We start from the raw sequence: 20,472 nt of genomic DNA on the forward strand, positions 1-20,472 counted from the left end.
TTGTTCATGTTAACATTATTGGAAGCATCCCTCCGTGGGGAAGAAGAGAGATGTGACATCTCTAAGACAAGGCCATTCTCCCCTTGGTCACCACTTTCAGAAATTCCCTTTCCTAAATCTTCCTTCTTCCTGTTTCCCACAGCTGTAAAATCTGTCCTTAAGTCTGGAACTTCCTCTCTGGACTGACTTCCTGGGAGGACAAGGAATCAGAGGGGTCCAGAAGGAGGCAGATCCATTCAGAAAAGATAACAGAGACTAATTGCACCATCTCTGTCTCCTTCTGTGCTGGGATATTACAGCTGTGATGCACTGGGGAGCTCTGAGCCTCCTCCATGGAGAATGTGAGGAAAGCCTTGTGCCTGTGTGGGGAGCAGGAGGCAGCCCAAGGAGGGGCACACATTCCATTAAAGAGCCCAAAATGCATCTGACAAAGGTTAATGGCTGTTCCTCAGAAGCACCAGTGAAGGAGGAGAGAATCCATTCAGCAAGAGGCAGATGAAGATGGTGAGCACTAAACCAAAGATCTGTGGTGAAAGAGCTGAGAATTCACCCCAGTGACACCCTGACAGCTGAAGGTGACACTGCAGCAGATTGAAATATACTCCATACCCTCTTTTCTGGGAATACAGCAACAACAAAATCTCCTTTTCCATATCTTCTAAACATTCAGCTTGATTCTCAGTGACTACACCCTGCTGCACTCACAGAAAGCTGCATGTACTAACAGCAGTTAACAACACTCTCCTATTACACTGAATTATACTTTTAACTTGAAAAAACCTCTAATTTGCTTGCATGAAACATCACAAGTTGTATAATCATCTGCTGCTTGTGCCTATTGAGACTAGAACGTAGAGTCTGAAATAAGATAGATAATGATCATTTTCATCCTGCAGTAGTTGTCATATTAAATATAAATGAAGTGCAGAAGTACTATTAAATACAAGAAAGACCTAATGTTAAAATAATGATAAGACTAGGACACGAGATAGGAAGAGGCAGGTAATTCAGAGTTACAAGTGATATTCAGGCTTTTTTTTTTTTTTTGTTTTGCAGCCTACTTGCCTATCTTTTGACTTCTCTGAGAAAATACTGGGTTGTATTAATAGACAACCAAACAGATCTGGAGGACTTATGGTTTGTTACTCATTCTCTGCAAATGATTTTTAAAGGCAGCCATGTGTTCCTCTGCTATCAGTGTCAAGCACGTATAAGGCTTGCAAGGAAAAAAAAAAAGCAATGATTTCTTTTGTTTCTTAAATCTGCTGCTTAGAAGTAGACTAAATTTCACTTAATTGCATATTTACATTTAAATACTCCTATTTCTCCTTTGGCAAACAAAAATCAAAATAATCTGGCTGCTCATCTGTGCTACCTGCTCACCCAGGGCCAGCTGGAGCCCTGTACCAGCCCCCTGTGCCTGCAGGTCCCATCAGCAGCCGTGGCTTTATTCAGAACCACACGGAGGAGGCAACAAGCAGGAGTGCAGGGTATCTTCTCAACTCTCCAGGGATTTACAGGTGTCATTCTCAGTTTAGATACAGCAAGTGAAAACTGGAGTGCTATCAGGTTTATTTCCAGTTTTTCTGACAGCCCAGACACAGAGTTAGGAGAGGCAGAGAGGGCAGAGAGCTCTGGGTGCCCTTGGGGTGAGCCCACACCTCAGGGCCCCACGGGCAGACACGTGCTGATGGCAACCAAGGCTCTCTTGCTGCCTCTGTTTCCCCTCTGCTGATGCTCCCAGCCATGTGAAATGATTTCTGAGAGCTGTGCTGTCCACCTGGGGCGGGGAGTGATGCATCACCCCAGAGCCAAGTGACCTCTGTCCTTCCCGTGGTCTCCTCCAGCCACCAACCCCCTGAGAAGCTGAGCCCCACCACAATCCCAAAGGAACACCGTTCCCTTTCAGCTAAAATATGACTTCAAACAGCTGTTTTTATAGCTGTGGGCATAAATTGAAGGAGCTGTACTGCAGGAATGTCAGAAACCTGTAAGAGTCAGTAAATATTTTCTCTCACCACATCAGGTGCCTTCTGGATCTGTGTAGCAAGTTGGAGAGATTTGTTAGCTGATGAGAGCTGCTCCCTTAAGGTCTCTGCCTCTCTCTGAGCCACCTCTGCCCTCTGAAGGAAATGAAAAGGGGTGAAAAGAGAAAGTACATTCAGTTTAACAACTGACAATTATTACAAGAACATTCATCAATTCATGCCTGACTGAATATAATTGATTTTCCTAAACACTCAACCTAATAAATGTTAGAAAAAAACATAGAATGTGATGGATTTTTATTTTAAACAGTACAAGGAAGAAATAATTGAGCGATTATGACAGTAATTTAACGCTAGGAGCAAGGAATCCCCTGCTGATACTAATGCTGCGGCCCACTGAATTTCCCAGACTGAATAAATACAAGTGGAAATGGAGTCTTTTTATTCAATTTCTTTCTATTCTCATAGACCAAGCAGATTTTATTGCAAGGCTCCTCATGGGAATAATTCTCACGGGTAAATGCTGAATTAAAAGATATTCTGACCACTCTCTCAAACACACATACAATGTTGTGGGCTGTCTTTCTGCAGTAATTATTCCCTAAAACATGAATTGTTAGATTCTTTTCTTTCAGCAGGTCTATTTATTCAACAATATTTAACCCTAAAGTGACAATTTTGCACAGCTCAGTTCCCAGCTGCTGAGGATTTATGCAATAGCTGATAAGCCTCTGACTTGGCCACTGGTCAAAATTCCCATCTAAATATTGAGTGGTGATAGAAAGGAGAAAGAATGATGAGGAAAAATTGTCTGTATGAGAGTTTGGGTAGAGACAGATGGATCAGTAACTTCAGGCAATAAATAGCAGCAGAGTCCTTTTCATAACTGTCTGTAAGCTTCTGTTAGAAATGGAACAAAACCTGGTTCTTTTACAATATACACTCCTCCTGGCAAGACTGTCTTCTTTCTTTTAAAAAAAAAATTGTATTTTATTGTTATAAAACCACACTGCTTTCCTCCTTGAGTAATCACTGCTTTTTACCTGGGCTACTCCATGCAAATCATGCTGTGCTTTCAGAAAATAGCCAAAATCATTTTTTATCTCCACTTCCAAGACTGATTACCAATTCTACCAAACCTATCAGCTGCCATCAGTGAAGGTCAAAACTTTTCTTGACCAGCTGATGGATCCCTTCCTTCATGGAATGATAAATTCCCACTGCCATTTTTGAGCCACCCAAACTTCCACAGACTCCTGGCTAATCCTTTGGAAAACCTAGGTCTGAAATCTAAATATAAATCTAAAATAGTGAATACAGAACATACAGCAAATATAAAAGTAGTGAATATAAAATTATAGTGAATATAGAAGCTATAGTAAATATACAACTTATAGTAATATAAAACATATAATGAATACAAAATCTAGAGCAAATATAAAATCTATAGAAAATATGAATCCTACAGGGAATATAAGCCCTACAGCCCTGTGTGTGTGTGGTCTCTGACTTCCTCCCCAGTCAAAGCAGACTCTGCATGTTTAATCAATGAGTAAACTAACAGCAATCAAATACTAAATGCATCATCTGCGCTATTTGCTCACAACATTGTATTAAATGATTTTGCATAGGTTCTACAGCTGTAATTAAAATGTGATTGTAAAAAGTACAGTGACGTGGCTCCAATAATCAGAGCAGGGGACACAGCCCATTGTGTGCTTGGAAAACGTGGAAACAGCAGCAAAAAAAGGCACAAAAAGAGGGATTTATGTTGTTTATGTGGCTGATAATATTAGGATAAATACTGAGCTAACAATACACATTGAGATAAATTATTTTCTGGTGCTTTATTAGATGTGCAGCTACATATATTGATCTAATAACTGCAGAACAACTCCAGCAAAGCAGGACAAGTTACTACACTGTGGCACTTGCTCTTCCATCTACTGTTGGATAAGTAATGGGTTTTGCAGCCTTGAGCAATTCTGCTGATGGCTTCCATTCAGTGCAGCATTGTTTGGAGAATCTATTCAGCTCGCATGCGAGCAAACCACAGAGGATATTGCTAATAGGTGCTACATCTGCATATACAGTGAGCTGTCAGCTGCCCTTTCTGCACAGCCTCCCCAGCCAATTCCCAACACCTGTTGTGATCCTCAGAATAATACCAGACAAGATTTCATACCAGGCATTGTTAAAAATACATCAGCACAAACTCTGGGCAATTCTATTTGGGAAATACTGGTCAACCCCTCTCTTTTTTCCCTCCTTTCACAGAATGGAAGCTTTTTAGAGGCAGAATTACAGATGTGCTCAGTGTCTGCAAAGCACTTTTGGGTGCTATTGCAATATAAATTATAAATGACACACAAAACCCTGTTAAAAGAATGCTAGTTTCAAATTTGAGCACTTACAAGCTTGGAAAAGCCAAGCCCCAGGCTGGTGCTCAGCCACCCTGTGTTAGGGTTCAGGAGTGGGATGGCACCACACAGGACCTGCTGTGGCTTTTCCAATGAGATTTTCCCAATGAGATCTCCTGCTCCATCAGCTCTGAGAGGAACAGGGCTGGGTGAGTGATGTTCTCTCTGTCCTCTTGTTCCCTGTGTGATCCTCATTTGCTCCGAGCTGATCCCACTCCCCTCTGCCAATGGCATCCCTCATGGGAGCTCTGCTGCACCACCAGAGGTGCTTCAGGACATGAAGGGCTGCACTGGCACAAGCCCTGTCTGGAGCTGAGTGGGTTCCTGGAGCCCCTGGCACATTTCCCTGCACAGCAGCCCTGGCTGGAGGCTCCCAGCCTGGCAGAAGCTGCCCCTGCCCAGACCCTGCACAGTGGCTGCTCCCCTGCCAGACCCTCTGGGTTTGCCTCTTCCACTGCCACCCCTCTCTGCTTGTCACTCTGTCCCCTTCCTAATTCATTCTGGCTGCTGGGAGCACCATCTCTGTCTCCTCTGTGCTCCCTGGTGCCTTCAGCTCCAGGCAGGCAAACCCCAGCTCGTACCTCACACGACCTAACGAGCATCCACAAACTCCCAGGATGAGCCTTACCCCCACGATTTCCTCCTTCCTCTTTTCCTCCTTCCTCTTTTCTTCCTTCCTCTTTTCTCCTTCCTCTTCTCCTCGTTGCTTCTTCTCCAAATGTCCTCACAAAAGGTCCTCCAAGTGTCCCTGTCCTGGTGTCTGTCCCCATTCCCTGCCCACCACAAACCCCTCTCCCCGTCCTGCTCCCATGCTGATGTCTCCAGTCATGGCAGAGGCAGCCTGGGGAGTGTCTCCCCTCCTTGTGTCCCCACAAAACCTCACATCACACCCAGAAAAAGCAGAACCTGCCTGGTGGATGCTCACCCAGCCAGAGCAGTGACTGCAGTGTGCCTGGGACAGGCACCAGCAGCAAAGCCTGAACAAATTCAAACCAGATTCTGCTGAGTTTCTGTGAACTCTTTTTTCCAGACTCTTACAGGCTGGCCAAACTAAAGGCTGTTTTTTAATTATTATTTTTTTTTAAATTTTTCTACTTGAAGCAACAGAAGATACAACCCTGAGAAAAAAGGGAACCATCCCTCATCAAACCCCTTCTATTAAATCTGGGCACAGCAGGCTCCTCACCAAAACAGCAAGAAAAACTCGTAACATCTGAGAGAAAATGGATTTCTTTTTTCCTAATCTTGTTCTTAAAAATGGTTGAACAATTTTTCCTGAAGTGAGAAAAAAGAGAGCAGCCAGAGACAGGCGCCCAGTATGGAAAATGGCTAAATCTGAGGAATCTTGCACAACTTGGAGCCACTGGAAAGTTCACAAAACCTTCTGTTTGTGTGCAACTGTCCCACTTCAGCTGAGAAATACAGAGAGGTTCATAGAATTGCAGAAAGGGTTTGGAAGGGAGCTTAAATCCCGTCCAGACCCACCCCTGCCATGGCTGGGACACCTTCTGCTATCCCAGGTGCTCCAAGCCCCAGTGTCCAGCCAGGGATCCAGGGGCAGCCCCAGCTGCTCTGGGCACCCTGTGCCAGGGCTCAGCACCCTCCCAGCCAAAAATTCCTTCCCAATATCCTATCCATCCCTGCCCTCTGCCAGTGGGAAGTCATTCCCCCTGTCCTGAAATTCCAGCCCTTCTCCCAAGTCCCTCTCCAGCTCTCCTGGAGCCCCTTTAGGTGTGGATATTCCACAGCACAGTTGCTTTTCACCAGTCAGTGCTAAAACTCTTGGTATCTTACTCCCAAATCCTATGCACAGCCTAAAAAAACCCCTCAATGACCAGTGACAGTCACACTAATGGCCTTGATAAAGCTCATGTGTCCCCAGCATTGCCCAAAATCCCATTTTTCAGCATACTTCAGTCCTACAATTCCTCCTAATTCCTACACTGCTGTTTTCTAGTACAGAACCACCTCCCTGGTAACAAAATATTTCAAAATAGTTCCATTTTCCTTCATACAGCAGGTAAATATTGTACTGCTCACAGTGGAGCCAAGAGGTCACGATTGTAACGCTGCTGTGTGCTTTCCAATTAAAAATAGAAAAAAAAAAAAGCCTTACACAATATATCCAGTTTAAATTATTCTCCTTGTTTCCTGACAAGATAATGAATAGCATGAACTGAGTGCTCTTCTACTTACAGTAAAATGTTAATTTGATCAAAGACCAGTGGTGTGAACAGCAAAATGAGATACTAATGTGAAAAAAAATGTATAACCTTTCCCTTAAAGTTCCACCAGCCCAACTCAATTTCCTTATTCCATGCTAAATTCAGTGCTGTATGTGGGAAAATCTTCCTATGGGCGAGGAGGGGGTATTATCACAAGTAATTCTGCTGCAGTTAATGAGCCTGTTATGGCAGCAATCACCATACTTGGAGCTGACATTCAGACTTGCAAGCTGCTGCAAAAGCTGTGTTTCTTGGAGTACAACATCAATTAAAACACACTGCTTCAGTGTGCTTTAATTTCCTAACTTTTCAGATGTAAAAATTTGCTATCAAACCTTTAGATGGCCCTAACTTCCACAGAGCAGCAGCAAGGTTAGAAGAACATCAGGGACATGAAAGATTTTTCAGGGCTCTGGCACCTATTTTTTCCAACAATGAAGAAATATATGAAAAAAAAAAGAAAAACTCCACCAACCAGAAGAGGTTGGGTTGTCTTCATTCTTGTCTTCAGGCTATTGCACTTTCCTCTGTGTGCTGAAAGGCTGCCAGATAAATGTATTCCCAACTGATAGCCAGGCATTTGCAGGAAACCCATGTTTGCATGAAAATAATATTAACCATATTTTGCCTTTATACAGAACTTCTCCGTGCAAGGATCTCAAATGCCCTTTGCAAAGGAAATGTTTTTATTCCCATTTTACAGACAGTGAAATCCCAGGATTAAGTGAATGCCTTCATCTGCCATGAAGCAGTGTAACTTAACTGGATCCATGGATTTGGGCTGGGAGGAACCTTAAATCTCATCTCATTCCACCCTCTGCCAGGGCAGGGACACCTTCACTATCCCAGGGTGCTCCAAGCCCTGTCCAGCCTGGCCTGGGGCACTTCCAGGGATGGGCAGTTCCAGGGATGGAGCAATTCCAAGGATGGGGCACTTCCAGGTATGGGGCAATTCCAGGGATGGGGCACTTCCAGGGATGGGGCACTTCCAGGGATGGGGCACTTCCAAGGATGGGGCAATTCCAGGGATGGGGCAATTCCCCAGGGATGGAGCAATTCCCCAGGGATGGGGCAATTCCAGGGATGGGGCAATTCCAGGGATGGGGCACTTCCAGGGATGGGGCACTTCCAAGGATGGGGCAATTCCCCAGGGATGGGGCAATTCCAGGGATGGGGCAATTCCAGGGATGGGGCAATTCCAGAGATGGGACACTTCCAGGGATGGGGCAATTCCCCAGGGATGGGGCAATTCCCCAGGGATGGGGCAATTCCAGAGATGGGGCACTTCCAGGGATGGAGCAATTCCAGGGATGGGGCACTTCCCCAGGGATGGAGCAATTCCAGAGATGAGGCAGTTCCCCAGGGATGGGGCATTTCCCCAGGGATGGGGCACTTCCCCAGGGATGAGGCACAAAGAAAGCCCCCAGTCCACTGCCAAGGGAGTCAGAAACCAAAGCAAATCCTCTGGCAGGGTCTGTGCCAGCCTTGCAGGAGTGGAGGCAGGATGAATTCCTTCCTGATGGAAGTGCAAAGCCAGGGATGCCTCCTCAGGGCTGGGGTGGTCACAGCAAACCCTGCCCCTGAGCATCAGCCCCACCTGTACTGCGCTGCACTTGTGCTGCGGAGTGAAAAGGGGAATTTATTCCATCTGCTGCTCAAAAACATACATATTTTATGGCAATCTCACTTAGCAGGAATATCTTTTGGAACCATTTTCCAATGTGATTTGTTGGAGACAGGAAGGTGCCACACACAAGGAAATAAAAAATAATCTTGAGAGCAGCATTTCTGCTAAAACACCCTGGTGAGGTTTTCTTTCTACTTTTATAGCAGACACTGTTTTATGTATTTTAGTGGCAGTTTGGCTCCAAAAATTGCTTAAATTCACTAACTCTTCCTTTACAGACTTTAAACCCAACACTACATTTCTGTGGAATAAATGATATTGATCCAGTCTAGATTCTTTAATAAAAGCTGCTATATTTTAGAAAGTACACTTTTCTTGATTTATTGGTATTAGAAGTTTCTATATTTGACTTTCTTACCCCAGAAAAAATAAGAACTAGAAATCTGGGAGCACTATCAGCACTGTGAAGATGGAAAGAAAACCAATGGAAATATTTGGCTTTTCCAAAGGGATAACAGAAGAAAAAAAAAATTAATTCATTTTCTATAGCTTACACAACATAATCCACACACACACAAAAAGAAGTCTCATGTTTTCTTTCTCTTACCACTCTCAGAATCTAAGGATATACTTGAGTCTGCTTTTCAAATAAATTTCCTCCCCTTTCAGATTAAAATACAATAACCCAGGAGCAAACAACCCTAACCAAAGTTCTTCTCTTTTTGTTTTAAAAGTGAAAAAGCACCTTATTCTTTGCAGGAAACTCAAATTACAAAGCCCATTAGATTTTTTTTTTTAAATTATGTGATCAAAGTATAAAGGCAGAAAAGAGATCTGGACACATCAATGACAAAAAGTCACAAATTCAGACTCAGTATTAAAACCTTAAAACAGCCCAGCTGTAATTTTAAAAATTAAATATATTTATATTAAATATATTTAAATATTCAAATATATTTGAATATTTCTATTTTTACAACCTAGGAATTTTTCTTTCTAACAAAACCCCCTGTTTTTCTCAGGCACAACTGGATGATTCCAGGTTCCTGGATGAAGTACAGAAACAGAACAATAATTCATTTGAATAAATTTGTCGTCCCAAAAGATTCGTGACTTTGCTGCCATAAACACTGGAAAGGTGTAAACTTGAAAAGGTACAGGAAAGTGCTAACCATAAATATTTGTCTAAAATAAACAGTCACACAACTGTAACTGCTGTGAATGCAGAAATGTATACTGGGGCTTCATTAACTTCCCTGATTGGAAATTAGAATATTCTGGGAATCAAACAATAAAAAATTCAAAGATGCTGTATCCCAAACTATGATAAATCATTTATTTTGACAAGTACGGGTAGTTTAGTTTTAATTATTTATTCTTATACTTCGTAGCATATCAGAAAATATGCAGTGATTTATTGTGCAAAATGAAATCTTAATAAAATGAGTCCCTTCACCAAACTACAGCATTATTAAATCTTCATGGAAATGCAGGGGGAACTCTGGGTTATGTTATCAAGTTTTGTCATTGAGCTGCTGGGTTAATAAAGTGAAAAGGAGCCCTTCCTATTGTATTTGATTTATTGTGCCCTCAGTAGGAACTGAGCCACAGAGTCCCACGGCCCTGGGGATGAGCAGAGGATGGAGCAGAGGATGGAGCAGAGGATGGACAGAAATGCTCAGGGGTTCTGCACCATGGCTCTCCTGAGCCTGGACATGATGGAATTGCACCTTTCACTGTGAATCCAAAGGAGCTTTTGGCTTCAGACCCTCCACCCTTCCTAACAGCTCCCCTCCAGGCAGCTGCAGCTGGACCAGACATTTAATGCACTATTCTTGTCTTTTTTATATCAAAAACCCTCTCAGGACTTCCCAAGGGAAGGTTACACCCACATCACCCTCACAGGGGGTGTAGCTTGGTGTACTCTGATCTCTGCCAGCCAGAATGGAGCAGCCCTGCCATAAAACCTCACTCAGGATTGTGGATTGATGGCACTGAGCACCTGGATGAGCAGCTGAGAAAAAGGGGCTGTCACCTCCCCTCATCTGCAGCACCCAGTGAGGGATTAATTTCTCTCACTGCTATGTTTTGTGGGAAAATTCAGTTTACACCTTGTGTTAATGACACAATGGAGAGGGAGGGAGCTTTGTGGTCACTACACCTCCCTCTCTCTGAGCAGAAAATTGCAAAGCTCGCTGGCATTTAAAGGCAATTATTCTGATGAGCCAGTAATTTGTTCTGGGGTTGGTATTAAGCAAAGTAGCCCAGAAAGCTCCTGCATGAAAACACTTGAGGATCCAAGTGAGAAAAAACATTGGGAGAAGAGAGATGATGGAGTTGAAGATAAGAATGGTCCCTGCTTCACCCCACAGGACACAGGGCTGGGAGCCACAACACAGCTCTGTCCCTGTGGATTTGATCATTTTTATGGACACCTGGACCTTTCCCTGGAGAGGGAAAGGCACTCCCCACCTCCCAGGAGCCAGAGAGGAACAGCAAGGGAAGTTCTGAAGAGCCAGCTCTGCATTTAAAAAGGGAGATAACTGGGAAAGGCATTTTCAAGAAATGTCAGCTATATAAAAATTTACACCAATTTCTTTTCTCCATATTTTTAGTGGAAACGTGTAAATCTGTGCTCTGAATCCCAGGCATTTGGGTCAGTGCTAATTCCAGAGCAGCAAAACATCACATCCACATCAGCAAGGCAGTCCCTGAGCAGAGCAGGAGCCCTGCTGAGCACTACTCTTTAAAGGTAGCCTGAATAATGGGGAATGAGCACTTACTGAAATGGTAAAAGGAAATGTTAATTTAACTATTAAATACATAATTAGGTTAAGTACTTGTTTCTGCAATTGTAACACTTCAGCCTGATGCAAACTCACTTTCTGGCCTGTGCAATAGATTTAATTTCTTCCAATAATTTTTTTTTCAACTATGAAGAGGTAAAGCACAGGAATTGATGCTACAAAGATTAGATATAACCCATCAAAGTGCTTTATAAAGGTAAAGCATCCCACAAGGCAAAGACTCTACGGGCAGCAAATGAGCTGTGCCACTGCAGCAGCTCCTGCTCCTCTCCAGGTGAACCTGCCCTTCCCTTCTGCAGCTCCTCCAAGGCCACAGGGTCCCTTTGTGTCCCTTTGTGTCCCTCCTGGGACCCCAGCACAGCAGACATGGAACTGTTGGAGCAATTCCAGAGGAGCTGCTCCAGGGCTGGAGCTGGGCTGGGAGAGCTGGGGGTGCTCACCTGGAGAGGAGAAGGATCCATGAAACCTCAGAGCCCCTTCCAGGGCCTGAAGGGGCTCCAGGAGAGCTGGAGAGGGACTGGGGACAAGGGATGGAGGGACAGGACATGGGAATGGCTGCCCAGGGCCAGAGGGCAGGGACAGATGGGATATTGGGAGGGAATTTTTGGCTGGGTGCCCAGAGCAGCTGTGGCTGCCCCTGGATCCAAGGCCAGGCTGGGCAGGACTTGGAGCAGCCTGGGACAGTGGAAGGTGTCCCTGCCCATGGCAGGGAGTGGGGCTGGATGGGATTTAAGGTCCCTTCCAACTCAAGCCATTCCATGATTCTGTGATTTGGGTGCTGTGGCTTCTCCCATGGTTTTTTTGAGCTGCCCCAAGCTGCTAAACCCACAGAGAACAAACCCTTCATCCCAAATCCAGGCTTTCCTGCACCTGCTGAGCTCAGGGGGCTCAGTGAACCCCCAGTGAAGGGTTCCCCAGGTGCCAGAGCTGCTGTTTGGGAGGGGGTGGGACTCAGCAACCAGAGGGGGAGGAAGATGAGGAAAAGTGAGACAGAATCCCCTCCTCTGGCCTTCCAACAGCTCAGATGAACAGCATGCTGGTTTTATGTACAGGCAGATTGTGCAGAATAACAACCAAACTAAGGGTTATGCACATAAGCAGTTGTAAATTTTACCTAATTACAAGAAAAACAACACAATGAAGTAAAAAAACAAAACCCTACATTGCAGCTTTGTATCAGTTAGATAGAAAAATAGCATTTCTAGATAAATGGGTATAATCCATTTCTGGAGACAATAAGGAACTTAGAAATACTGTTCTTTAACTATAGCCCCCTTTAGACTGAGGGAAAAAAAATCAACTACTGGGTAAATCATTGCAAAATGTACTGCCTTTTCAAACATCACAAAATAATTCTACCAAAACATTTTTAACACCCACATAATTTCTAAAAAGTCTACATATTTTCAAATAATTACTAGCACTTTCATACATATTTAATGCTGTCTACAAAAGTTCTTTGACAGAACTAAAAACCCACTGTACAAACACCAGTTTGCTTTTACTGACTAAATAATCAACTCAACAACTTACAAGTATGATTTTGGCTTCATTAAAACATTAAGATGCTGGAATGTGTCCAGGGAAGGGAATGGAGCTGGGGAAGGGTCTGGGGCACCAAGAGTGGCTGAGGGAGCTGGGGGAGCTCAGCCTGGGGAAAAAGAGGCTCAGGGGGGATTTTCTCTCTTCCTAAAACTCCCTGGGAGGAGGCTTTAGGTGAGGGCTGGGCTCTGCTCCCAGGTTACAAGTGATAGGACATAAGGAAACAGCCTCAGGATGCTCCAAGGGAGGTTTAGGTTGGATAGCAGGGAAAATCTCTTCACTGAAAGGGCTGTCCTGCCCAGGGCACTGGGGGAGTCCCCACCCTTCAGGGATTTCAGTCCCTGTGGATGTGGCACTCGGGGACATGGGTTAGTGGTGGCCTTGGCAGTGCTGGGTGATGGCAGGACTGGGAGATCTTGGAGGGTTTTTCAGTGGAAATGATTCATGATTTGTATTTTTCCAGTTTTCCAAGAACTAATATAAAGGCCAGCAGCACTTGCTGCAGACTTGACAGCTGCAGCAGGGGAGTGTGGGGGCTGAAAGCTGATCTGGCAAAAGGGAAAAGACAAAACAAAACAGCAGCTGGAGCAGGGGGTACATTTTCAACAGGATCAGTGACCTGGTCTGGCTCACACAACCACTGCTGACAGCAGGAGCCAGGGAGGGGAAGGAGCTGCCACTGTTCCCCCTGGAAGGGAGCTGCTCCTAGGCAAACTTCAGCTGGATTATAAATCCATAGCCTGGGAGATGGAAGATTGCAATCTCTGCTGGTACCTGGCAGAGGGATTAATGAAGCTCACTGATAAGCAAATCCTGGCTGAGGTTTCCCTCAGTGATACCAGCAGCCAGTGGCTTGTGGAATCTCCTCCACACATCTCCTCCAGCACCTCACTCACTCAGAAGGGTTCTCTGCATGGCTGGGGGGTTTGGGTTTGTTAAAATTCAGTATTTCTGCCACTCGTGCCACTCGTGTGTGCACTGGGAGGGGTGGCCAGGGAGACATTTCACAGCCCAAATTAATATCTGCAGGAACAAATGGCAATTTCTTTGTGGTCCTGCACAGAAAGAACAGTCTGATCCATGCCTTGCTAAAAATTAAAATGCCAATAAAACATAGCAGAAAAGAAAGGGGGGGAAAAAAGTCTGGAGAAGTCCCCAAACCTGCAGTCCTGCCACAGCCACAGGGCAGAGGCTCTTCAATTTGGGCAAACCATTCACCTGCATGTCTGAGTAGGGGCCAACATGATGGATTTAGAAACATAAAGCCAAGAATAATTACAGTGGGAAATGTAAGTTTAAATTATTAGAAGGTAAATATACAGCAAGCACTGCTCTACTGTGCACACAATCCTTTCAGAGCATCCCTGAAGAGCTGTATTTTGCTCAAAATTTGCATATTTTCTTACTCCACACAGTTATGACTGCAAAATGCATATAAAAGAACTGTCGTGAAATCCAAAAGAGAATTAAAAAAGAATAATCAAAGTCACACTTTGAATTTTATGGGGGATCCATTGAAAATCCTACCTGATTTGCTCTTTCAAGGTCTGTCATGATCATCTCGATTTCATCAGCCCTGGGAGAACAAGAGAGCAGAAGTTTTGTTATCACACAGAGAATGGCTGCTGCACGAGCTCAGGCACAGCAACAGGCACACAAACACCAATATTTATTGTCAATATTGATTTGTAAAAGGACACAGGAGCACTGAGCAGCTCATCTCCTGACTGCTGAGACCCTCTGGAGTTTTCTGGACCACTCTGCAAATCTCTAATTCCTTTGCCTGTCCCCGTTTTTGAGCATATTCATTGGATCTTTGAAGGTCTTACTCCCCAAAATTCCAGGCAGTGTCATTTTTCCAACATGTAAAGGTGCTTCCCCAGTGATAATTATGGAGAAATCAAAGACTGCAGTTCTTCAGTCAACTCCCCACATATACAAAAGCAACCAGCTACTCTTCTGTGTCAGTGTGCCCAGAAGTTTGGTTCTTAATTTGGCGAAAAAAAAAAAAAAAAAAAGAATATCAAGAGGTCAAAGAGACCAAGAAATTCAATTTTACATTATGTGGAAAGGAGGGTTTTTTTGACATGAATTATCAAACTCTAAATTTAGACTCCTAGTGCACTTTGCAAAGCTGAACTGCAAAGTCAAAGGGTTGAAAACTATACAAATAGTCAAGGAAAAAAAGAGATCCTTCAGATCCCTGTGTTTGGGAGCAGCTCCCAGACCTGACCCCTTAAAAATCAGCATTTTCTAATTCTTCACTCACACAAATGGAGCCAATCCTTAAGCAATCTTTTCTTATCTTCATGCTCAGTCATGGGCAAATATTTCCCACTCAGGCTCTCACCTGGGAAAGGTACCAGGAGAAAGGGCTGACAGCCCTAAAGAATGTTCTGTATCAATAGAATAAGACAGATTATTCTCCCCAGACATTCTGCCTGTCTTTTATGCCTGAACCATATGGAAGCAATAAACACTGTCCTCATCTCCTCTGAACAGCAGCTTTACCAGCAAGTCCTTTTGCAATCTGCCAACACCATAATGTCTGGGTTTTGTTTTTAATCTGTAGCAGATCATTATCAGTAAAAGCTGTGAAATACTGGAATTCCCTTCCTCTGCCCATGCAGAAAAGTCAGGGTTTGTTTTTCTGCTGATTCTCACAGAAGATCCATTTCCCTGTGCAGGTGTTTGTTAGGAAAGATGGTTAATTGAAGTACATCAGGGTTCTGGCACACTCCACACTGGATCATTACAGTGAATATTGACTTATTCCTCAACAGCATTTTAGGCTTTTGGGTGTACACTTAGGGAAATGCAGCAAAAGATCATAATAAGTAAATGTGCATGTATATAAATTAATGGAAAATTATTTTTAATGACAGCCTTTAATGTTGTTGGGGCAACATGAACTGCCTTCTGAAAAGATCTTTTGGACAGTAATGGAAAACAGATTAACATGTGTTTTCCTGTGCAGGAGAAGCTAATGTGCTCTCACACTGGGCAGAAATCCTGCACACCATGTTTTGAATTAATAATAAATAATGGTCATTACTTACTGAACTGAACAACCACTGCCTGGGCAAAACAAGGATTCAAGGGAGTAGCCACAAGACTGACCCAGGCACATTAACATCAGCCTGCAATAACACTTTCCATCTCTTTAGCCCCTGCAGTTGTGAAATATCTTTTGTTTTAGACTCCAGGCTCAAAAAAACTTATTAACCCACTTATGGAAATGAGAGTATTTCATGTGAAAAAGATGTCCCAAAGCCCATGCAAATGACCCCACTGTGTACCTGTAACAGAGAGAAGAGGGAAGAGAGCATCCCAACACATTAAAAAGATGCTTCCCAGCATTTCACAAATATTTTTAGCCAGGATAGTTTAAGGATCCTCTTTACACAAGCTTCTGCATTCGGGCTCAATTTATGTGTGAATGCCTCAGGTTATATGGAGCCAGTAAATGATGTCTGGGTTATGTCAGAGAGCAGAGCTGGCAGTGTCCCACCCCATGCTGCCTACAGAAGCCCATGCAGCTTCCTCTCCTTCTCTGGAGCCTGGGGAGAACACCAAAATCCCTGCACTTCCACCCAGACAGGGGGGGCAGGTATCAGCCAAAGGTCTGGAACAACACAGCACCTGGGAGGAGTGAAAGATTTGGAAGCAAAACCTCCTGGGATTGAGAGAGGGAGATTGCAGTTGAGGTTTCAGCTCAGCCAGGGAAACTTTTTTCTGGCAGAAAGGAAGATGACTGATGGAGAAAAGATGAGTAAGAAGGGGGGAAAAGTGTGAGGGAGTCTGGACCCATCCAAGGACCTTCAGCCACCTTGAAAGGGGCAAGGTAAGGGGAGCCAAAGGTCAGGAAACTGGAGAAGACAGAGGAGCAAGGCAAGGAACAGAGGGATAGCCAAGGCCAGTGGACCAAGGGGAGAGGTGCCCAAGAGCAGCAAAGCAGAGGAGCACTCTGAGCCAGAGGAAAGGTGGGTGGCTGCCAGGGAAACACAAGATGGTGATGGAAAAATAAGGTAAAAAGACTCAACCTTGCATTTAAAATGGAGAGAAATATTAATACTGGTATTTGTGTCCCATTTTGGCCGGGGTCAGGATTTAAGAGCTCTATTACAGCACTAGGATACACAGCCAATTACGAAAAAAAAGCAACTGAGGATATAGAATGCCATAAAAATGACATTTGTGCCCTTCAGCAGGCACAGATAATTCTGACTGAATCCAGTAAAGTGTCAAACTGTAGCCAAAGGCAAAATTGTCCCTTTGTCCTTGTATCCAGACACACCAGCTGACTGATCCTCAACTCCCCTTTCCCTCCTACATTTTTTTCTCCCAAGCTTTCCAGCACACCTAATAAAAGGATGCAACATCTCCAAGAAAACTCAAGTAAACACCTCCAGCCTAGAGTCTGCACACGGATGGAGGGTAATGCTGCAACCATAAATGCTATCTTTAAGTAAAGTAATGAATTAAATTACTCTGTATTCTTTCCTAGCACAAGTGTCAACAGCATTCAGGAGAATCTTCAAAAGGAATTCAGGCTTTTCATTTTAAAAGCTCAACTACCACATCAGTAGCTGGCACTCAGCAGCCTAAAATCACTTATTTGAGAAAGTCTCTAATAGCTGCATTCACTGTTTGCTTAGCACAAGTATTTATTATAAAATAAATTACAGTTCTCACACCTTTTCTGCACTCACAGAAACAACCTGCATTGATTTATTGTTTACAAAGGACTGTGTCAAATTCAGACCTGTCAGGCACGAGGCAGCTCTGCTTGGCTCACTGAATGAGTCCCACACAGGTAATTTTTGATGTATTCACCCTCTGCTACATTTGCTCATTTTCAGCCCTTCCTGTTTCAATATTCCTCTTTATTTCAATGGAACAACTTGGCAGGCAAAGCATCCTCCAGCTCTGGGCTTGTCCTGCAGGCTTGCACTGAAAATCTGATGGGAATCTTGAAGGGAACTTAGAAGGGACCTTGGAAAATCACCTTGTTCCACCCCTGCCATGGCAGGGACACCTTTCACTGTCCCAGGCTGCTCCAGCCCTGTCCAGCCTGGCCTTGGGCAGGGCTGGGGATCCAGAGGCAGCCACAGCTGCCAGGGCCTGGCCACCCCCACAGGGAACACCTAATCAACAAAATTTGTGATTACCCAGAATCTGTTTGTGACCAAAGTCACCCCATGTGAACTAAGCTGACTTCTAGGAACCAGGGATCTGATTATTTCACTTTTTACTTGGTTTTTTCCTGAAGGAACACACACCTTGGCCACTCATGAGTGTCTCAATTTCCCCATCACCCCAAGAGATGAAGGCAAGGAGAAAAGATCTTTCTTCAGACAGACACAGAGAATGAGGGTAATTAATAACAAGCAGATATTTTGCTACACTGATATTTATGGTGGGATACACCAGATTTCCACATTGCAACTCAACATTAATCAGGGCTTGGTCAAGGGTGATACTTTGTAAACATTAACACAGCTCATGAGAAAAAGAGTGGGGAAAAGCTGTTTTCAGGAATAAATGTTATCTACCCAGTGTTTTTGCATTCCACAGATAATATAATTGTTTATCTGATCCAGTTTCTTGTAATCTCTGTGGTAGAGGAAAAGTAACCATGTAAGCAAGACAGTTCTTCAGGGTGTATTACAGCTTGTTCTAAGTTTCAACATTTTCAGGCAAAGGAATTTAGGAAATCAAATTTTAAGCCCAAGCATTTGGAGCTACAAAATCAGCATCACCATGTAAAAAGAATCTGAACTGTTGGAACAGCACGACCATGAAATATTCTATTATTTCTTCTCTCAGTGCTGTGTTTGAAGTGAGAAACAAAATGCATTAAAAGCCATGGATTTTACAAGGTATAAGCTTTTACCAGTCATGAAACAGCCCTCAAAGCTAACATGCCATCTATAAAAAACAACTTAAGGAGTTGGGAAAAAAACCCCAAACCACCCCACTTTTCAATTCAATTGCTTTTGGGAAATAAAAAGTGCAGAAAGGCTCGATTTTCATTTTAAGATCAAGAAAACCGATTAGGTTTGAAGAGCATAACAAGTCAGCAAATTCAAGGGTTGGTAACAGGGAAGAAGCTCAGTTCCTCTTCTAAATAAAATTAAATCAGATGAAAACCCTGAACACCACAAAGTTATTCACGTGCAAGCAAGAAGAATCTGGACTTCATGATTAAAACCCAGTCGATCCAAGCCCTTCATTTAGCTACTAGCTTAAAGAGGCAGAAACAATTCCTTTTTTATTAACATGACAAGTGAATGCTTTGCCAAATCTTGTGGCTACAGCCCCCTAAACATTCAAACTTACTCAACCTTGAAGGAAACTGCTGTTGGATTCTTTATACATGGAAGGACTGAAAAATACAGATGACACTTTGGAAATTGCAGTCAGTGGCGTGGCCAAGAAACTTCCCTACCAGGGCAGATTAATACTTTGGTTTGGCAAAAAACAAACAACATTTTTTTCCCACACATTTGTTTTCTTTAAAAACATGTAAAAGTTTACTAGTCAGAGCAAACGGTATATGGAGCCAGTGGGGCTTGTTAAAATGTTCTAATTACCCAAACATTTACGCAGGCAATTTCAAACTAAAAGCAGACATTATCAACTAATGTGCATTTATGTTTAATTAAGGAAAAAAAAAAATCCTCCTTGTAACATATATCTGTGATCAGCATAGAGCAGATTTTGGCCAAATTAGGTAAACAGCTCAGCCTCTTAAAATTACAGGCAGTGTAACTCAGCACTTGGCCAGCACAAGGCAAAAAAAGTGAGGTTATTTGGGATATTTGGGAAGGGAAGAAAAGAAGAACAGGGGCCAAAGCATTTAAAGAAAGAAAAAAAAAAAGAGCAAAAGGCAGTGCAGTGAATTTTTTTCAGGTTTCAATGAAATTTTTATCAGGGAAGGTTCCTGGTTCTAGGAAGCAATTTCGGATCACTACACAATGGCAGAATTGCCTGCAGCCCAATGATCACGGCATTCACTCAGGGCACAAGAGCATTCCAGCATTTGAATATTCAATTTTATTTTTTCTTTAAGCAAAGCAGAGGGAAGACAAATTCCCTACCCACATTCAAACCACTTCCTAAGCTCTGCTGTGGATGCCCTCATCTAATCCCTGCTCCTCAGTGACCTGCCCAGGTGCCCAGGATTTGTTGCCTAATTTCTAGGAAAGAAAAAACCAACAAACACTTTCTTAGAAAGTTACCAAAAGAAGATAATATAAAAAACCCACTCATTTGATTTTTTGGCATTTTTTGAGTATCCCTGTACACATATTTACGTGTTTTTTAGAACTAATAATTATTCCAATCCAACAAACATCCACAGAGGATAAATTCACCTTTACTGCCAGTACAAGATGGGATAATAGGCAGAAGGGTTGTACAAAGCACAAAATAAAAAGTGATTTCAGCATAACATGTCAAAGGGGAAGATGTCACACACCTTTTAGTGCTAAGGTCTCAAATCTACTTTTCAAATTGCAAGAGCTATAGGTTAATATTTTCTTTCAGAGCAACCCCCTAAGGATCTTCAGATCAGATAATCCTTTTTCCAGTGTCATATAAATCCAGGCCTCTTGTAAAAGAATTTCTCTGTTCAGGGATTCATAAATCCACCAAGTTTAGTAATGAACTGGGTGTTTCCTTTCCTAGGAGCTCAACTGAAGGGAAAAAATCCCCTCTCTGCTAAGCAGTGAGAGACTGGAGGCTTTAAATTGAGAGATCAAAGGCAGGCTGGCTTCAGGTGCTCTGGTGATTACACCCAACGTCATCTGCACTAATCTGGGAGTGGGAAATGTCCACTGGACACTGCCCAGACCCCTC

General features: G+C 43.4%; 1 protein-coding gene across 2 annotated transcripts in view; it reads right to left on the reverse strand.

Moving 5' to 3' along the window:
• CUX1 (cut like homeobox 1) overlaps positions 1 to 20,472 on the reverse strand; it is a 267,458-nt gene that overhangs the window by 86,056 nt on the left and 160,930 nt on the right. For both annotated transcript variants that reach the window (XM_084219333.1, XM_084219334.1), the window contains exons 9-10: positions 14,137 to 14,185; positions 2,019 to 2,123 (exon numbers count right to left, since the gene is read on the reverse strand). In XM_084219333.1, the coding sequence (XP_084075459.1) occupies positions 2,019 to 2,123; positions 14,137 to 14,185 (154 nt within the window). The remainder of the gene's footprint in view (positions 1 to 2,018; positions 2,124 to 14,136; positions 14,186 to 20,472) is intronic.

The sequence above is a fragment of the Fringilla coelebs genome (genome assembly GCF_963513975.1).
Source record: "Fringilla coelebs genome assembly, chromosome: 20".
NCBI lineage: Eukaryota > Metazoa > Chordata > Aves > Passeriformes > Fringillidae > Fringilla > Fringilla coelebs.